At 37.4% G+C, this 19,674-nt stretch overlaps 1 protein-coding gene across 1 annotated transcript in view; it reads left to right on the top strand.

Moving 5' to 3' along the window:
* The window catches only part of UGGT1 (UDP-glucose glycoprotein glucosyltransferase 1), a 67,064-nt gene that overhangs the window by 29,406 nt on the left and 17,984 nt on the right, over positions 1-19,674 (top strand). The window contains 14 exon segments of the mRNA XM_070753001.1: positions 712-876; positions 2,119-2,239; positions 4,192-4,290; positions 5,999-6,022; positions 6,513-6,607; positions 7,679-7,885; positions 8,304-8,435; positions 10,219-10,349; positions 11,349-11,444; positions 11,849-11,951; positions 15,983-16,062; positions 16,501-16,690; positions 17,473-17,631; positions 19,655-19,673. Of these exon segments, the coding sequence (XP_070609102.1) occupies positions 712-876; positions 2,119-2,239; positions 4,192-4,290; positions 5,999-6,022; positions 6,513-6,607; positions 7,679-7,885; positions 8,304-8,435; positions 10,219-10,349; positions 11,349-11,444; positions 11,849-11,951; positions 15,983-16,062; positions 16,501-16,690; positions 17,473-17,631; positions 19,655-19,673 (1,621 nt within the window).

Here is a 19,674-nt window from a genome sequence, read left to right as displayed (position 1 = left end):
TTATTCATGAAATAATGCATTTAATCAGAGTTATTTGTAATTGCTAAATTTCTACCAGAAACCAGAACAGTGAAGATTATATCTTGATTTAATAATTATATATCAAAATACAGGTAGAATAAGAAGCAACCTTCTTTCATTATTGAAGTTAGAAAACATTGAAATGAGTTAATTCTATGCAGGGTACTTAGCAACAATATTCACCAAGTCTTTGCCCCTCTCCTGATATGTTGTTATTATCCATGAAGGTCGGGAATTCTTAAAATAGTAATCTATCACACCTAGATTAGGAAAGAAAAGTCTGAGTTTTGAACTTTGGAGAAATTATTTTAAAAGTTTATTTTCATTATTATATCCCCATAGATCACTGCTTTTCAGACTTGTGACTTTAAGATATATGAACTTTAGTTACCAGAATTATCCAGCCTGCTTTTCAACTCATTTCTATAGATGATATTGAGCATAAAATTATTTTATCAAATATCTCTTAAATATATAAGGGGCTACTAATTCTACTGTCTACCTATAGAATATTTCTTCCAGATGTTTGCATTTAAATTAGGTTAGATAAATAATACTGCATAAATAATCTGTAAAGTACAGTTAGGATATTGTGCTATGTTGGTGCAGTTTATTCATAAAATCTATTAACTGAGTATGTAGTAATAGAAAATAGGAAAGTCACTGTACTTTGTCTTCTTTGTATTTCAGGAAGGATATAGTTACTATGAACAGACTGGTGTTGGTCCTCTACCCATTGTGCTTTTTAATGGAATGCCACTTCAAAAAGAACAACTGGATCCAGATGAATTAGAAACAGTAACTATGCATAAAATCTTAGAAACCACTAGCTATTTCCAAAGAGCTGTGTACCTGGTAAGTTAGATTTCGGATTATCAAAAATTTCAAGAAATGGATCTAATATTTTTTTGTTACAGCTTATTTTGTGTCCCTTAAAGCAGTGTTTCCCAACCTTGGCAATTTGAAGATATCTGGACTTCAACTCCCAGAATTCCCCTGGGAATTGAAGTCCAAATATCTTCAGGTTGCCAAGGTTGGGAAACACTGCCTTAAAGAACCTCAAATCTAGATTTGTCAACCATTTTTCACTGAACTACCAAATATTTTTAAATGGAGTACAGTGATCCCTCGATTAGTGCGGGGGTTACGTTCCAAGACCTCCCGCACTAATCGATTTTCCGCGGTATAGTGGTGCGGAAGTAAAAACACCATCTGCGCATGCGCACCCTTTTTCCAGGGCCGCACATGCGCAGATGGTGGAGCCGGGGAGCGACGAAAGTGCGGAGCGTCCCTCTTTCAGCATGTCCAAAACTTCAATTTTCTCCTTAATTGTGAGTATCCTCCTGCTCTTTTTAGCGTCGCCGCCTCCGCTCCACGTGCAACGTTTAGGAGCCATCTTCCAACAAGTCTTAACAAGTTCCAACAGTTCCAAAGCTTTTTTTTGTGATTGCAAAGCTGATTGGCCGAGATTTCGGCCAATCAGCAATGGCCGAAGTCAGTTTGGTGATGACGTATGACGTCATCGGGCGGGAAAAACCGTGGTGTAGAAAAAAAACCGCAGACTATTTTTAAATGTATTATTTTTTGAAAAACCGTGGTATAGCGTTTCGCACTAATCGAGACCGCACTAATCGAGGGATCACTGTATATACAATATATAGCATATCAAAAGTAGTTAATGTGATATGTGATAAGCTGTTACAGAAATAAATCAGCTTTTTAGTGGATGTACAGAAGTAACTGAGCCGAGGTGGCGCAGCAGGTAGAGTGCAGTACTGCATGCCACTAAAGGTCAGTGGTTCAAATCTCATCACCGGCTCAAGGTTGACTCAGCCAACCATCCTTCTGAAGTGGATAAAATGAGGACCTGGATTGTGGGGAAATATGCTGACTCTGTTAAAAAGTGATATTGCTAACATGTTGTAAGTCACCCTGAGTCTAAGGAGAATACCTAAATAAATAAAATAAGCATGGTAGCAATCTTATAATAGTGGAATACAACCTGTAAATTTTTTTTAATTTTTTAAAGAATTTTTTTTTAAAAAAATTCTGATTTTCCAAATAATTCCAGTATTTTGATTTTGATCTGTGTTTCAGGGTGAATTGTCCAATGATCAGGATGTAGTTGAATATATCATGACCCAACCCAATGTTGTTCCAAGAATCAACTCTCGGATACTGATGTCTGACAGAGAATATCTAGATTTAACTGCAAATAGTAAGGAATTTCTAATAAGCATGTTTTGGAACATAATAAAAAAAAACAATCATTGTTTCACATAATGTTCATAAATCTGCTCCCCACCCTCCAGTTCTAGTTTTATAATAAATAAGGAGGCAATTGAAAGCATAACCCTCCTTTGTAAACCAATTATTTATTATTATTATTATTATTATTATTATTATTATTATTATTATTATTAATAATTAGATTTGTATGCCGCCCCTCTCCGCAGACTCGGGGTGGCTCACAACAGTGATAAAGAACAATATGTATTGACAAATCTAATAATTTAAAATCTAAAATAGCAATTGTACATTTAAAAAATCTAAAAACAAGGAACCCCAATGTAAAAAACATACATACAGTCATATCATGCACTAAAACTACATAGGCCGGGGGAGATGTCTCAGTTCCCCCACGCTTGACGACAGAGGTGGGTTTTAAGAAGTTTACGAAAGGCAAGGAGGGTGGGGGCAGTTCTAATCTCTGGAGGGAGCTGATTCCAGAGGGTCGGAGCCGCCACAGAGAAGGCTCTTCCCCTGGGTCCCATCAGAAGACATTGTTTAGTCGACGGGACCCTGAGAAGGCCAACTCTGTGGGACCTGACCGGTCGCTGGGATTTGTGCGGCAGAAGGCGGTCTCGCAGGTATCCTGGTCCGGTGCCATGAAGGGCTTTATAGGTAATAACCAACACTTTGAATTGTGACCGGAAACTGATCGGCAACCAGTGCAATTGCAATTGTTCCTTTATTGTGAAAAACAAGAAATTGATTAGCTTACACTATGTTTAGAAAACCCAGGATCCGAAACCTGGTTTATTGTTTAAACTAATTGTAGCTTGTCATAGTTGTTAAACGAAATAACAAACGGTTCTGTTTTAAAACAAAACCAATATTTACAAACTGTTACTGTAGTCATAATAAGTGAAGAGAAGAAGATACGTATGATTTCAGAGGAACATAATATTTAGCAATGATACCAATAGTTGAACTGCAGGGTCATTTAGGCTTTCTGAACTTGGTTTTCTCTTGCAGATGTTTCATTATCCAACTAGGCAATATCCTCAGTGCTAGGATGAATTGGGTTTAGTCTCTGTTTATATACAAGTGGCTTGCCCTGTCAGCTTAAGGAGCATCACATTTGGCAATTATTTAATATGACTTCTGAACCAGCTTGTTACAATGACTCCACCTCTTTTACTTCATTGAAACTGTATTATAAATGGATTAAAGGCAACAGAAAATAGAGTGGAAGTATGTGTTGCGAGTCTGCGGAGAGGGGCGGCATACAAATCTAAATAATAAATAAATAAATAAAAATAAATAAATAAATATTTGTTTGTCTATTCTGATGCAATATTAATGTATACATGTACAATCTTTTACTTATTAAGGAATGTATTATTAAAATCTTTATTTTCAAGACTCAGGAGATAAGATTTCTTCTGTTTTAAAATAATTTTCATTAAAGACGTTTTCAATAGAATTTCCCCTCAAATATGTAAGGGATGCAAAGAGTTCCTTCATACATGCCTAAAAATATTTAAATGCAAATATGGGGGCTTTATTTATTTATTTCCTACACGAAAGTCTCTTCATATCAGCAATAGAATATTGTGCAACCTTCAAAAGCAGCATTGGGAATTTGAGAAGATATTATAAGAAAGCCAAGGACAGAAATATTTTGATGAATAATTGACAATATCACAACGATTGTAGAATGTAAATCCCTTACATATTTGAGGAGGTGTGTTTGCATAGAATGCATACTGTAGAAAGATAGTTTTTATTTTGTCAAATCCATAAAATTAAGCATTAAGATGTTGATATGACCATACTTGTACTTATAAATGGTTTTCTGATAAGCTGTCTCATTTATTCTATTTGCTCATGTTGTTAGATATTCATTTTCTTGAGAGTTATCACAGTTGTATTTATTTTTTCTAGATAATTTCTATGTGGATGATTATGCTAGATTTAGTATCTTGGATTCCAAGGACAAGACAGCTGCTATAGCCAACAGCATGACTTACCTAACCAAAAAAGGTACAGTTATGAGTTCTTTCTTCTTTGGGCATTGCATCTGATGAAGAAAATATTTATACCATACTATGCACACTTGACTTTTGTTGAAAAGGCAAAAGGTTTTCTGGTGATTCTTTATGCTAGTTTCAAACATATTCCTATCCGTTATTCTATCCTATTCTATTTTTTTTACTTGCAATACAAAAATTTTTACTACTTTTTTCCTGCCCTGCTATATTATGAATTTGTTTCTATAAATCCAACTGTGGCCAATTGCCAATTTTGTTTATAAATAAGTGTTGAATTTTATCAGTATCACCCATGTTAGTTGTAATTGTCATAATCTGCAACTCAGAAAAATAAATTTTCAGCTGCGGCAGCCTACTGCAACCCTCTTCCAGTGAAAACGGAGCTTGGGAGAACCACCCGCAGCCCTCCCAAGCTCCGTTTTTAGCTGCGATAGCCTCCTGCAACTCTCTGCCAATGAACACAGCTGACTCTCCCGAGCTTCATTTTTGTTGGCAGAGGCACCGCGGGTGGCCCTTTCCTGCTTCCAGGGCGGCCCGGGGGGGTCAGACCTAAGCACCTCACGGGCTGGTCCAGCTCCTGGCCTTGAGTGTGGCACCCCTAGTTTAGGCTAATAACCTCTCAGTTTTATTTATGGAAGGAATAATTCAAGGAGTCATCTCTTTAGACATGATGGGACTGTATTTTTGTAGGGGTAGCTAATCTCATCCAACAAAGCATGAAATTGATTTCAGATTAGATTTCATTGCAGAAACTCTTCTAGTCACATCAGTGGAAGAGCCTTGTTAAGACAGTGAAGCATCCCTATGTATTCTTTTGTTTCTCTCAAGGACTTTAGTGGCTAGTTATGATACCTCCGAAAGCCTCTCGTATGGTGGGCTTCAGATTCCATACTTAGATAATTGTTTAGATTAGATTAGATTTATTGGATTTATATGCCGCCCCTCTCCGCAGACTCGGGGCGGCTCACAACAATGGCAAAAACAGTACATAGTGACAAATCTAATAATCACCAATCTACAGTTCTAGGTTAAAAAATTCATAAAAGCAACCCCAATATATATAAAAAACAAGCACACAATCAATCAAACACCAAAACAACATGGGCAAGGGGGAGATGTTTCAATTCCCCCATGCCTGACGGCAGAGGTGGGGGCGTTTAAGGAGTTTACGAAAGGCAAGGAGGGTGGGGGCAATCCTAATCTCAGGGGGGAGCTGGTTCCAGAGGGTCGGAGCCACCACAGAGAAGGCTCTTCCCCTGGGTCCCGCCCGACAACATTGTTTAGTTTAACAGAGGAACAAGTGAAGCAAGAAGCTTCTTTTAACATTAGGGATAAATATTCCTGCAAATTGTTGCCAATATTTCTGGCAAAGGAATGGCAACAATTTCTTCAAGAGAAAAGGGCAGTTTAGGCTATTGTCTTTCTTCCATTTGAAGGAGTTCAAAAATGCAGCGAAAAACAACAGACCTTAGAAGTCAGGTGCTGGTAGGGAACCTTAATTTCAAATCAGATGTGATACAATTTTGAGATATGGAGTTTTATTTTCCTTTTGCTAGAAACAAAGTCATTCTTAGCTGATTTGCATTTGAGTTGGTTATAAGGGTACTATACGCCCTACAATGGCTCTTGGATATTTAATGAGGTCAATTCTGTAAACTAATTTTATGTTTTCCCACTCTTTCCTGTTTTACTTTTGTCAGGAATGTCCTCCAAGGAAATTTATGGTAATGAACTTGAGTGTTTCTTTTTTTCTCTCACACACTTTTATTACTAATTTTAATCTTTTAAGGAATGTGGTCTTTAAGACTTACTGGCTTAGGACTTATTGTGAATGAGAAATTGTTGCATATTGTTTTTAAAAAATCTTGGAATAACAATTTGAATGAATAGTATTCGTATAAATATTAATGTATCTCTTAACTTTCTTGCAGGTTTTCTATATTACTTTTTTAAAATATTCTGAAATTAGTGGTATAATAATAACTTCATTAGAATAACAACTTCATAAGATATCACATGCACATGCTTATTTTTCACTCTTTGCAAAATAGGCTTGATTTAAAATAAATAGTATTCTTCATAAATACTAATACCCCAATGATTTCGATATTGTCTAAAAATTGCTTTCTATGCACTGCCCATGCCCAATGTGTGCATTATGCATTATGACAGGATCATATTCAATTTTCTTCCTTTTATATTTTTCTTACACAGATGATACTTTTGTCAGGCCAGTGACATTTTGGATTGTTGGAGATTTTGATAAACCATCTGGAAGACAATTGTTATATGATGCTATCAAACACCAGGTATGCTGCTAACAATCTTCATCGAAGAACTGGGAGACTAAGTTTAACACTTATTTGATTTTTGAAGAGAGATAAGTTAGATAATAAAAACTGTTAGGCTTTTATATACTGCTCAAAAAAATAAAGGGAACACACAAATAGCACATCCTAGACCTGAATGAATGAAATATTCTCCTTGAATATTTCATTTGCACAACAGCATGGGAAATTGACTGTCAATCAGTGTTGCTTCCTAAGTGGACAGATTGATTTCACAGAAGTTTGATTAACTTGAAGTTATATTCAGTTTTTTAAGTGCTCCCTTTATTTTTTTTGAGCAGTGTATTTTCAAATAGGACTGCCTTGTTGGGCTCTCAAAAGCTTCCCTTTGGTGGAGAGGAATTTTGTTGTTCATTCTGCCATGGCGATTGGCTCCATTTTTCAGAACTGTCTTCAATCTTCCATTTCTTTTTACTAGTTTTTAGGTTTTTATCCATTTTTAAAATAAATAAGACAGTGAACATATCTAATATTTTTCCTCCTATTTTCCCTACAACAGATGGGTTGGGCTAAGAAAGTCTGAAGTTTGATTTATAGTTGCCCATAACTGTACATAGGTGTTGGCACATATATATGCTGTGAAGGAGTTGATGGATAAGTGTAGATTGCAGATGGGCTGACACACATATCTCCTAAATCCCAACTGTGTGTTGTGTGCAAGTGTGCAACCTGACTGATCTGACGTCCTGTTTGAGCACCTCCTAGCCAGAATATTAACATTTATAGAAATATAAATGCACATTTGCACCTATGCAACCATCCTCGAACGACAAACACACATGATCCCTGTTGTGTGGTGATGAGGAAATCTAATCCAGGGTTAATTGGCCAAAGTCGCCCAGCTGATTTTCATTCCTAAAGTGGGATCAGAATTCAGTCTTTTCGTTTCTGGGTCAGCGTTTTAATCACTATATTAAACTGGCTTGTGATCTCTGTTATTAAAAAAAATGACTTGCTGGTTGTCACAGCTCTTTCTTTCACTTAAGAACTGCAAAATAACATTTTAAATCTGCATTTCATTTTCTTCTGTAGAAGTCCAGTAATTTTATCCGGATTGGTGTGATTAACAATCCCAGTGAAGATCCGGCAACTGAAAACACAATCATCACCACGGCCATATGGGCAGCCTTGCAGACACAGACATCAAACAATGCCAAAAACTTTATCACAAAATTACTTAAAGAGGAAAATGCAAAGATGCTGGAGGCTGGAACAGATATCACAGAATTTGCTGTTGGAGTAAGTGTTGAAAATGGCCTTTTTACTGTAAAATAAATAAACACGATAGGAATACAGTGGTACCTCGACATACGAGTTTAATTCGTTCCAGACCCGAGCTCGTAAGTCGATCAACTCGCATCTCAAATGAATGCCTTTAGACTTTGTTTTTCGCGCCGAAATAACTGGAAGCAAGGAGATTCTTGCGCCACCTAGTGGAAGCTCGGCTCGTATCCCGAATTTGAGCTCGGGTGTCGAACAGAAATTTCGCTCGCGTCGCGGCTCGTAACTTGGAATACTCGCATGTGGAGCAGCTCGTATCTAGAGGTACTACTGTAAAAGCAAAACACAGCGACAGTCTTTCTAAATTCTAACTTTCTTCTGAAGTTAACCAGACATTGTTTTTTAATGGAATATTCCCCCCCTCCTTTTTTTTAAGGGTATGGAACTCAATACATTTAAAGCGGCTTTCGAAGCTCCTGAAGTGGGTTTTATTCTTTCACATGCTGTGTACTGCAGGGATGTTCTTAAACTGAAGAAAGGACAGCGAGCGGTGATTAGCAATGGAAGGGTGAGCAAATTATATTTATAAAACGAGAAAGGCTTTACTTGGAGATATTTTTGGTTCTAATGTGGTACTCCCCCACCTCCTTCCACACACACAACAGAATGCTAATTTTGGATTCATTTTAATGTAAATCAAACTCCTGACCATAATTTTAAGTCCTTCTATGGGATTCTATGGGATGATAAAATAAGCTTCTTAAAACAGAATTATTATGTATATCCTTTGCTACAGTGTACGTTTATAAATTTACAATTGTGAATCATTGATCTCTGAAGTTCTGATGATCTGTTATTATTTATTCGTGTATTTATTAGATTTTTACCTCACTTAATCTAACAATCTCTTTGCAACCTACAACTATCAATACAGAAATATAACAAGAGATCTAAAACTCATAAATATACAAAGTCTAACAATTTCAAAATGTTTTCCCCCCTGGACACCCTGAATATAGAGGTATTTGCTTATTGTGAAAGAATACCAAGATAGTTAGCAACAATAGCAACAAAACCAAAATAAAACAATTGGGTCAAATAATCAAGCAGCACACTGATCCTGCAGGCAGTAAAAGTTAGTACAGTAATACCTCGTCTTACGAACTTAATTGGTTCCTGGAGGAGGTTCGTAAGGCGAAAGGTTCATAAGACAAAACAATGTTTCCCATAGGAAACAATGTAAAATCAATTAATGCGTGCAAGAACCCTCCCCCTGCAAAAATGGTGCTCAGCTGGGTGCCACCGCCTGGCTGTCGCCTTTTGAAACAGCCGGGACGCTTCTCGGTGTTCTCCCGAACACCGAACCCGGAAGTTTGGCAAAAGTTCGGGTTTGGCGTTCAGGTTTGGGAGGACGCCGAGAAGTCCTGCCACCCGGCTGTCAGCTTTGCAAAAGAGCCGCGGAGCTGTTGGCTGGTCGGGAGGCTCAAACGGAGGTGGGGAACCCCAATAGGGAATTCCATGGGCGGAGCTTTAAGTCACGGAGATGTCCTTCCTGGCCGGCCAAAACATGGATTCCAGGAAGGACGTCTTTGTGACAGCCGGGCGGCGGGGCTTCTCAGCGTTCTCCTGAACTCGAACGCCGAACCCGAACTTTTGCCGAACTTCTGGGTTCGGCGTTCGGGAGAATGCCGAGAAGCCTCCTGGCTGTTTCAAAAGGCGACAGCCGGGCGGTGGGGCTTCTCGGCGGCCTCCTGAATGCTGAACCTGGAAGTTCGGCAAAAGTTCAGGTTTGGCGTTCGGGTTCGGGAGGATGCCGAGAAGCCCCCCCGGCTGTTTCAAAAGGCGACAGTTGGGCAGCAGGGCTTCTTGGGGGCCACCTGAACCTGAACTTTTGCTGAACTTCCGGGTTCAGCGTTCGGGCGGCGGGTTCGTAAGACGGAAAAAGTTCGGAAGAAGAGCCAAAAAATTTCCGAACCTCGAGTTCTTATCTCGGAAAGTTCGTATGACGAGGGGTTCGTATCACGAAGTACCACTGTACAACCTCAAATGTCAATAAGCCCTCATACTAAGAGAAACTGAACAAACACCTTGAAAGAGAATATTCTTATGCCTCGGTGACATAATCAGAATGGCTCTGTTTCGTGAAATATCACCTGATATTGCAGGGCAGTACTAATACACCGATCTAAATAAAATATTGCCATTTTTTATTGTTCTTTTTTTGTGCAAAGTTATTGGATGTGTTGCATTCCAATGGCAATGCATGTTAAGATACTGTGCATGATGCAGAATATATCTGGTTCAGATTACTTCCCAGTGATCATGGTCATATCATTTCATCTTCATTTCAGATTATTGGTCCATTGGAAGATGGGGAGCTTTTTAACCAGGATGACTTCCACTTGCTAGAAAATATTATTGTGAAGACATCTGGGCAGAAAATAAAAACCCATGTACAGCAGTTAGGAGTGGAAGAAGATCTGTAAGTAAAAATTCAGTAGGTTATGGAAAGGAAGTAAAATTCACTGAACTCTGTTGGTGGTTTCAGTGTTTATAGAATACATAAGAGAGATTCTTCCTCTGTCATGCCACCCTCCACATGATGATACTGGTAGTTGTGTATTAAAAACACAACTTAGTTGTGTATTATATATATACATGACTGGTAGTTGTGTATTAAAAAGAGAAGAATATTATCTTTGGCAAAATCAGGGCATATTAGGCAGAAATAGCATTCCAAGTTTATTTTGCGGATACAGACATTCCTTTAAAGTCCAGGTTTTTTTAATTGTAGAGAGATTGTATAGTAAGATTTTCACTTATATTGATTCTGTTATTTCTATTGTACATTTTTCCTGGTTGAACAATATCTTTAATGTGTTAGAGCAGGGGTAGGCAACATTGGCTCTTCTATGACTTGTGGGCATCAATTTCCAGAATTCCTGAGTCAGTCATGCTAGCTCAGGAATTCTGGGAGTTGATTGGCTATCATGATTGGCTCAGGAATTCTGGGAGTTGAAGTCCACATGTCATAGAGCCAACTTTGCCTACTACCGTGTGAGAGGGTATTATAGGTTGTCTCCCATTCATAGTATTTCATAGAACACTTAACCAAAAATATTTAAACCTTATTTTATAATAGTAGTACATGGGCAGATAGTGTAAAACATGATGCAGGTAGTCCTCAATTTATGACCACAATTGAACCCAACATTTTTGTTGCTAAGCAAGACAGTTGTTAAGTGAGTTTTGCCCCATTTTACAACCTTTGTTTGCCACAATTGCTAAGTAAACCACTGCAATTCTGAAGCGAAACATGCAGTTGTTAATTTAATCTGGTTTCCCCATTGATTTTGCCAGGTAGTGGTGTGGGTTTAAAAATAGTGATCACACGTGACCCTGGGACAGTGTAATAGTCATAAAGACATGCTAGTTGCTAAGTGCCCAAATTTTGATCATGTAACTCTTTCTCTTTTTTCAGTGCAAGTGACCTTGTCATGAAGGTAGATGCTCTTCTGTCTGCACAACCAAAGGGAGAGTCAAGGATTGAGTACCAACTTTTTGAGGACAAATACAGGTAAACATAATCTGCAAGAGTGGTTCTTAATATGTCTTGTCTGTCTGCCAAGAATAATGTGCATTCAGGTTCTGTAAAATATAAATAATCCTGAAAAGATTTCTTTCTTTCTTTCTTTCTTTCTTTCATTCATTCATTCATCCATCCATCCATCCATCCATCCATCCATCCATCCATTCATTCAGAATTTCCATGCATGTTTTCTTCAAAAAGTGTTAAGAAAGTATTTAAAAGATAAAATAGTAACGGATTATATGTACACATGAGTTGACTTTTTAACTGTTGTAAAAACAGAATTCATAAATGTTTTAGACTTTTGCTGGTATTTCTGTCATATACTAAATGCAAACATCAGGATTGCACATACCGTATGTGTTTTTCTTTCTCTTTTTCTCTTTTTCTAGTGCAGTTAAGTTGAGACCAAAAGAGGAAGAAATATATTTTGATGTTGTGGCTATTGTTGATCCCGCCACTAGAGAGGCACAAAGACTTGCTCCATTGCTTATGGTGTGAAATTATTATTATTATAATCACTATTGTGTTATTGTTATTGCTGCTGCTGTTGTTATTATCTCTTATTCATTAAACATGAAACTCAGTTAACTGAAAATTTAAAAAATATATCACAAATATTGTTGACTGGTGTTGATGGTTGATATGGGTTGCTGCCAGCATCTTATCATTTTTTCATCATCCATTATCATCATTATTATAATTATATTATTGCTGCTGCTGCTGTTGTTGTTGTTGTTGTTGTTGTTGTTATTATTATTATTATTATTATTATTATTATTATTATTATTATTAGAGAGGGTCCGCAACTTGGGTGTCCTCCTCGACCCACAGCTCACATTAGAGAAACATCTTTCAGCTGTGGCGAGGGGGGCATTTGCCCAGATTCGCCTGGTGCACCAGTTGCAGCCTTATCTGGACCGGGACTCACTGCTCACAGTCACTCATGCCCTCATCACCTCGAGGTTCGACTACTGTAATGCTCTCTACATAGGGCTACCTTTGAAAAGTGTTCGGAAACTTCAGATCGTGCAGAATGCAGCTGCGAGAGCAATCATGGGCTTCCCAAGGCATGCCCATGTTACACCAACACTCCGCAGTCTGCATTGGTTGCCGATCAATTTCCAATCACAATTCAAAGTGTTGGTTATGACCTATAAAGCCCTTCATGGCATCAGACCAGAATATCTCCGGGACCGCCTTCTGCCACACGAATCCCAGCGACTGGTCAGGTCCCACAGAGTTGGCCTTCTCTGGGTCCCGTCGACTAAACAATGTCATTTGGCGGGACCCAGAAGAAGAGCCTTCTCTGTGGCGGCCCCGACCCTCTGGAACCAGCTCCCCCCCGAAATCAGAGTTGCCCCCACCCTCCTTGCCTTTCGCAAGCTCCTTAAAACCCACCTCTGTCATCAGGCATGGGGGAATTGAAATTTTTTCCCTTCCCCCTAGGCTTATAGAATTTATACATGGTATGCTTGTTTGTATGATTGGTCTCTTAAATTGGGGTTTTTAAAATTATTTTTTAATATTAGATTTGTTACATTGTTTTCTTTATTGTTGTTAGCCGCCCCGAGTCTTCGGAGAGGGGCGGCATACAAATCTAATAAATAGAGAGAGAGAGAGAAAGAGAGAGAGAGAGAGAGAGAGATAACTAACTAACTAACTAACTAACTAACTAACTAACTAACTAACTAACTAACTAACTAAATAACTGCAAAATGTTTGGAATATTTTGGGTAGTTCCTTCCTTGACCAGTAGAGGAAATAAGCTTCTCATTTTACAATAATGTGTGAAACCTATTGTAAAAGAATTCACCCTTAGTGCAAATACAGGTAGACCTCCCCCTATAACAGTTAGTGACCCTTCAAAATTATAGCAGCACTGCAGAAAGTAACTTCTGACCATTTTTCACACTTCCCCGTGGCCATGTGATCAAAATTCAGACACTTGACAAAAGTGTGGGATTTATGACGGTTGTAATGTCCCGGGGTCATGGGATCCCCTTTTGCAACTTTCTGGCAAGCAAACTCAATGGGGGAAAACAGATTCACTTAACAACTGTGTTACTAATTTAACAATTGCAGTGATTCACTTAACAAAAGTGGCAAGCAAAGTCATAAAACAGGGCAAAACTCACCACAAATTTCTCACTTGGCAACATAAATTTTGGGCTCAATTGTGGTCATAGGTACCTGTATACTGGCACTTGTTGAAACATTTTGAAAATATGATCAGCTCCAGTGATCTTAGAAGCCGGTGTCTTAGAAGAACTTGAACGATTAAAGATAAATAAGGCAATGCGTCCAGATGGCATCCACCCCAGAGTTCTTAAAGAACTCAGATCTGTCATTGCTACCCCCCTGACTGATTTGTTTAACCAATCCTTGTTAACAGGAGATGTTCCTGAGGATTGGAGAATGGCAAGTGTTGTGCCTATCCACGAGAAGGGCAGTAGAGAAGAAGCTGGTAACTACAGGCCAGTTAGCTTGACATCAGTTGTCGTTAAAATGATGGAGACTCTACTGAAAAAGAGGATAAATCAGCACCTAAAAAACAATAAATTATTGGACCCAAATCAGCATGGCTTTACTGAAGGCAAATCATGTCAGACTAATCTCATTGATTTCTTTGACTATGTCACAAAGGTGTTGGATGAAGGTGGTGCCGTGGATATTGCCTACCTGGACTTCAGCAAAGCCTTTGATACGGTTCCACATAAAGAGCTGATAGATAAATTAGTGAAGATTGGACTTAATCCCTGGATAGTTCAATGGATTTGCAGCTGGCTGAAGCATAGACACCAGAGGGTTGTTGTGAATGGCGAGTATTCTGAGCAGAGTCAGGTTACAAGCGGTGTGCCACAAGGGTCTGTTCTGGGTCCTATTCTTTTTAATATGTTTGTGAGTGACATAGGGGAAGGTCTGGTAGGGAAGGTTTGCCTATTTGCCGATGACTCTAAAGTGTGCAATAGGGTTGATATTCCTGGAGGCGTCGGCAATATGGTAAATGATTTAGCTTTACTAGATAAATGGTCAAAGCAATGGAAACTGCAGTTTAATGTTTCCAAATGTAAAATAATGCACTTGGGGAAAAGGAATCCTCAATCTGACTATTGTATTGGCAGTTCTGTGTTAGCAAATACTTCAAAAGAAAAGGATTTAGGCGTAGTGATTTCTGACAGTCTCAAAATGGGTGAACAGTGCAGTCAGGCGGTAGGGAAAGCAAGTAGGATGCTTGGCTGCATAGCTAGAGGTATAACAAGCAGGAAGAGGGAGATTATGATCCCGCTATATAGAATGCTGGTGAGACCACATTTGGAATACTGTGTTCAGTTCTGGAGACCTCACCTACAAAAAGATATTGACAAAATTGAACGGGTCCAAAGACGGGCTACAAGAATGGTGGAAGGTCTTAAGTATAAAACGTATCAGGAAAGACTTAATGAACTCAATCTGTATAGTCTGGAGGACAGAAGGAAAAGGGGGGACATGATCGAAACATTTAAATATATTAAAGGGTTAAATAAGGTCCAGGAGGGAAGTGTTTTTAATAGGAAAGTGAACACAACAACAAGGGGACACAATCTGAGGTTAGTTGGGGGAAAGATCAAAAGCAACATGAGAAAATATTATTTTACTGAAAGAGTAGTAGATCCTTGGAACAAACTTCCAGCAGACGTGGTAGATAAATCCACAGTAACTGAATTTAAACATGCCTGGGATAAACATATATCCATCCTAAGATAAAATACAGAAAATAGTATAAGGGCAGACTAGATGGACCATGGGGTCTTTTTCTGCCGTCAGACTTCTATGTTTCTATGTTTCTATGTTTCTATACTATTACCTTGCCTGGTCTTAGTTTTTTTGTGAGTAATAATAACTCTTGAGAACACACCTGTAAAGCTATAAACAACAAAACTTAAGGTGTTAGGTTTTAAATGCATTATGTGTTAATATGTGAGATGCTGAAGTACATAATTCATGGCCTGTGCAAATCCTTTGGAAGAAGTGCTTTATATTAATGTAAGGATGCTTATGACGCACGTCAAATAAAAAACAAAACAAAACAGATGTGTCTTTCTCCAGATTCGACTCTCTGTGTTTTAAGCCAGAGTCCATTCTGCTCTGCACATCTGCTTCAGGGGAGGGAGAAGAAAGGGGAGAACCTGGAGGCAGGAATTTGCTTATGAAGCAGCTGTATGAACTTTAAAAAACGTACAGCTGTTTTAGTGATTCAGTTCCTTTATATTGCACAGTCCAAGAAGATAAGAGATTTGAATTAAATTGAACGCATTTAGACAGGACTTTTATTAAGTAACTATCTTTTAAGTTTTCTTACGTCAGCTGTATGTGTAATATCAATTAACAGACTAATAAGTTCTTCCCCTATAGCAAATGATGAGTGCATTTAAATGTTTATGAGCTAGTAGACAGAGCATTAGGGATATGAGAAGAGGAAGAAATTGCAAGAAATGTATACTTTAATTGCATTTATATTTTTGTATCTTTTTCTCTTGATTTAGGTATTGAACAAACTCATAAATATGAACCTCAGAGTTTTTATGAACTGTCAATCCAAACTCTCTGACATGCCTCTGAAAAGGTGAGGAATAATAAGCTGAATCAAATTTAACAAGATACAGTAATACTGATAAAATGTCACTATTACGATGCTTTTAATGCTAATGTAGGAAAAATGGCAGGCTGAAGCTAGTTATTAATTTTATTTTTATTTATTGCTTTCATTTTTCTTTTCATTCTTTCACTGAATTGTTTGTCTGGTGTTAATCTTAACCCCACATATAACATCAGAGAATCAAGCAATAAACAACAGTCCAATGAAATTGTGTACCAAGGACTACACAATTCCCTCCACCCCGCCAATATTACCAGCTACTGTATATAAATAGAGTAGCAAACCCTATCCCCTTCTAAGATGAAGATGTTATCTAGTCTGGTAATGAAATGTTTGCAAGCAACCAGCAAAAGGGCAAATGTTTAATACTAAATCATTTAAGTGTTTGTCATCTTTACCTCTTAGCTTTTATCGCTATGTTCTGGAGCCAGAAATTACTTTTACAGCAGAAAAACACCTTATTCCTGGACCAGTTGCCATTTTCTTGGATATGCCTCAATCACCATTATTTACTCTGAATCTAAATACTCCAGAGAGCTGGATGGTGGAGTCAGTAAGAGCATCATATGATCTTGACAACATTTATTTGGAGGAGGTAAATATATTAATAATATGCATTAAAGCTTTAGAGAAGGATAGAAATATTCCATTTAGAAAATAAATATTTCAACTAAAACCTTTTAGTCAACTAATTGAAGATGAAAATCTTCACTGTCTGGTGATTTGGAGGATAAGATGCATATAATTTATTTGCTTTTACCTTCCAATAATATATGCTGATTTTTGTTTCAAGCAGTTGGATTTCTCCAATACAGAATAGGATTTTCAATAAAGTTGTTTTTTTAATGCTGTGATGTTAAATAGCAAGAAGATAAGTGAAAATGGCAAATTGAATGCTAATAGTTGTTCTGCTGGGCTCTCTGGTAAGAGCCTCCCGAAAATTCAAGGGTACAAATTTCAGACACACCCATGTTTGAAAATTCAAAACAATGTTCTTTATCACAAAATTCAAAATAAACTAAGCACTCTTTTTGTATTGCAAAGAGCACTGGTCTCCAAAACAAACTGGTAATCTGTACAATGCCGTTAATCAGTCCTTAAGTACTTAGCTTGCAGCTGTGAAGAAACGCTTTTAGCGATTTCTTGCAACGCAGAGTTGTGACTATTTGGGATATATATTTCTGGGTACAAAACTAACAAAAGAATGGTTTTCTTAGCTGTAGATGTCAAGCCTGGAGTACCACATTATCTAAAATTGTAAGATAGACGTATTCATTTTACTTTTCCTACTTCAGCTGTAGCTTCTTGTTGCTGATCATTGTTTTTAATATTTAAAGCTTTTGAATGCTAAACTCGTGGTTATTTCTTTCTACCCAGGTTGAGAGTGTAGTGGCAGCCGAGTACGAATTAGAACACCTCCTTCTGGAAGGGCACTGTTATGATATCACTACAGGCCAGCCTCCCAGAGGTCTTCAGTTCACTCTTGGAACATCGACAAACCCTGTTATTGTTGACACCATTGTCATGGCCAATTTAGTAAGTGATTGACCATCTCACTGAAGTTTAATAGAATGCAATATGAAATAGATTTGTAAATGTTTAATTGGCCACACTGATGTCAGACAGTTTGATAAAAGCAAGCAAGCCATTTTCTGGAATCCAAAAATCAGAATATCCATTGTTCCACCTTATATCTTGCATGCAAACAGATACGCCATTCTCTTGTTTTATTCCTAGGCAAGTAATCATGTAAGGAGGGGAAAAACCCATTGCTTCCTGACTTTCACAAAAGTTTTTATTGTGGCTTGTGCTCAGCCAAAACAAATTAGAGGCTAGGTTGAGTTAAACATTAAGCATTATAAATAACTTTAAGATTTTTTGAAAGTCGTTTTTTTTAAAGCATCTTGCAGTCATAACATAGAGAAAAATAATTGTTAATAAAATGCAATTCAAAATAGTAAATTGCCCAGCTAAAATCTCTTATAGTATTTTAGCCACCCCTTTTTTATAAAGAGTCTGGGTGAGAATAACTGGTACTCTTTTGAGATCTTTGGTATGACAGAATTTATATTTGAATCTATAAATTCATTGGAGAAAGCAATTGTGTTTGGAAGAGTTACCGGAAAAAGGAGACAAGGCTGCCAAAGAACATAGTAGCTGGAACCATAAAGCAAATATTAGCTAGAGCACAGAACAATTCAAAGAAGTAGTGCAAGATTGGAAGATATGAATAGACCTGGCCTTATAGAATTGCCAAGAGTCAGATACAATTGAATGGATAACATCATCATCTGTTTATAAAATAAGTATGTTAGGATTAAATTGACTCTAACAGCTGAAAGGTATCTAGTTGGCATATGCATTTGATATTCTTAAAAGTATTTACAGCCCACCAACTTCCTTTATTTTTGAAATGACTGGAACATCAAGATATAAATAATAAAAAATACAACACTTTTGTTTGCTTGGTTGTATTAGATCTTATCAGCTTATATTACAAGAATATCAACTTGCAAAAAAATATATAATTTTAATGTTAATATAGTAGGAATGATCCAGCATAAAGAGATTTCATTCTGGTAGATTTATTAGCATAAGGAAAAAAAGTGAGCTAAAATATGTATATGTTCTCAATCATGTAATTATATTTTTTAAAATTTGAAAAAATAGAGAGAGAGAGAGAAAGAAAGAAAGAAAGAAGGAGGGAGAGATAGAGAGAGAGAGAGAAAAGCTGGTGCAGTTGTAGGTCAAATTTCAACTTTTAGGGATGTAAGAATATTTTTCAAATGTAATTTCCCCATGTATATTATAGTTCTAAGTATCTAAACAGCTCCATTCCTAACTGGTCACCTTAATAAGGTAATATCTGTAAATCATGCAATTCTTTGTATGATCCTTGAGATTTTATGAAAATTCTGTAATTCTTTTCTAATATTTTTTCTTGTGTTGGCTTCAGACATATTTTATTATCCGGTATGAAACAATACTTTATTTATGTTACATACATACTATATGTATGTCTGTGGCTAATTAAAGCTTATTGATAGGATATTTTATACATTGGAGGATAGTATCCATTGACATTAAGCAGGGGTGCCCAAACTTGGCAACTTTGAGACGTGCGGACTCCCAGAATCCTCCAGCCAGCATAGTCCACACGTCTCAAAGTTGCCAAATTTGAAGACCTCTGGTATTAAGGATGTCATATTTTCTGTTTAATGAATAATTAGAAGATATGTAACACCAAGTTTAGTGTTAAGGTACTAAGCTAGAAACTGGGAGACATTGGACACAAAGCCAGCCTGGTGACCTCATTGAGCCACTCATTCTCAGCCCTAGGCAGGAGGCAATGGCAAACCAGTTAAGAAGAATCTTTTCAAAGAAACTGCAGACACTAATAATATTCAGAAGTTAAAAATTGATTTGAAAGCACACATGTGCACACACAGCTTGCCAAGTGAAATCCAGCTGAATTAGGCATCATAATGGGACGTTTGATACGGTAAATTGCCTGAGGTCAACTAGACTGTTTCTTTTCCTTTTCCTTTCTTCTTTTTAGGGTTATTTTCAGTTAAAAGC

This window comes from Erythrolamprus reginae, chromosome 5 (assembly GCF_031021105.1).
Source record: "Erythrolamprus reginae isolate rEryReg1 chromosome 5, rEryReg1.hap1, whole genome shotgun sequence".
Lineage (NCBI taxonomy): Eukaryota > Metazoa > Chordata > Lepidosauria > Squamata > Dipsadidae > Erythrolamprus > Erythrolamprus reginae.
The sequence above is the reverse complement of the archived record's forward strand: the minus strand, read 5'-3'. Positions and strand labels throughout refer to the sequence as shown.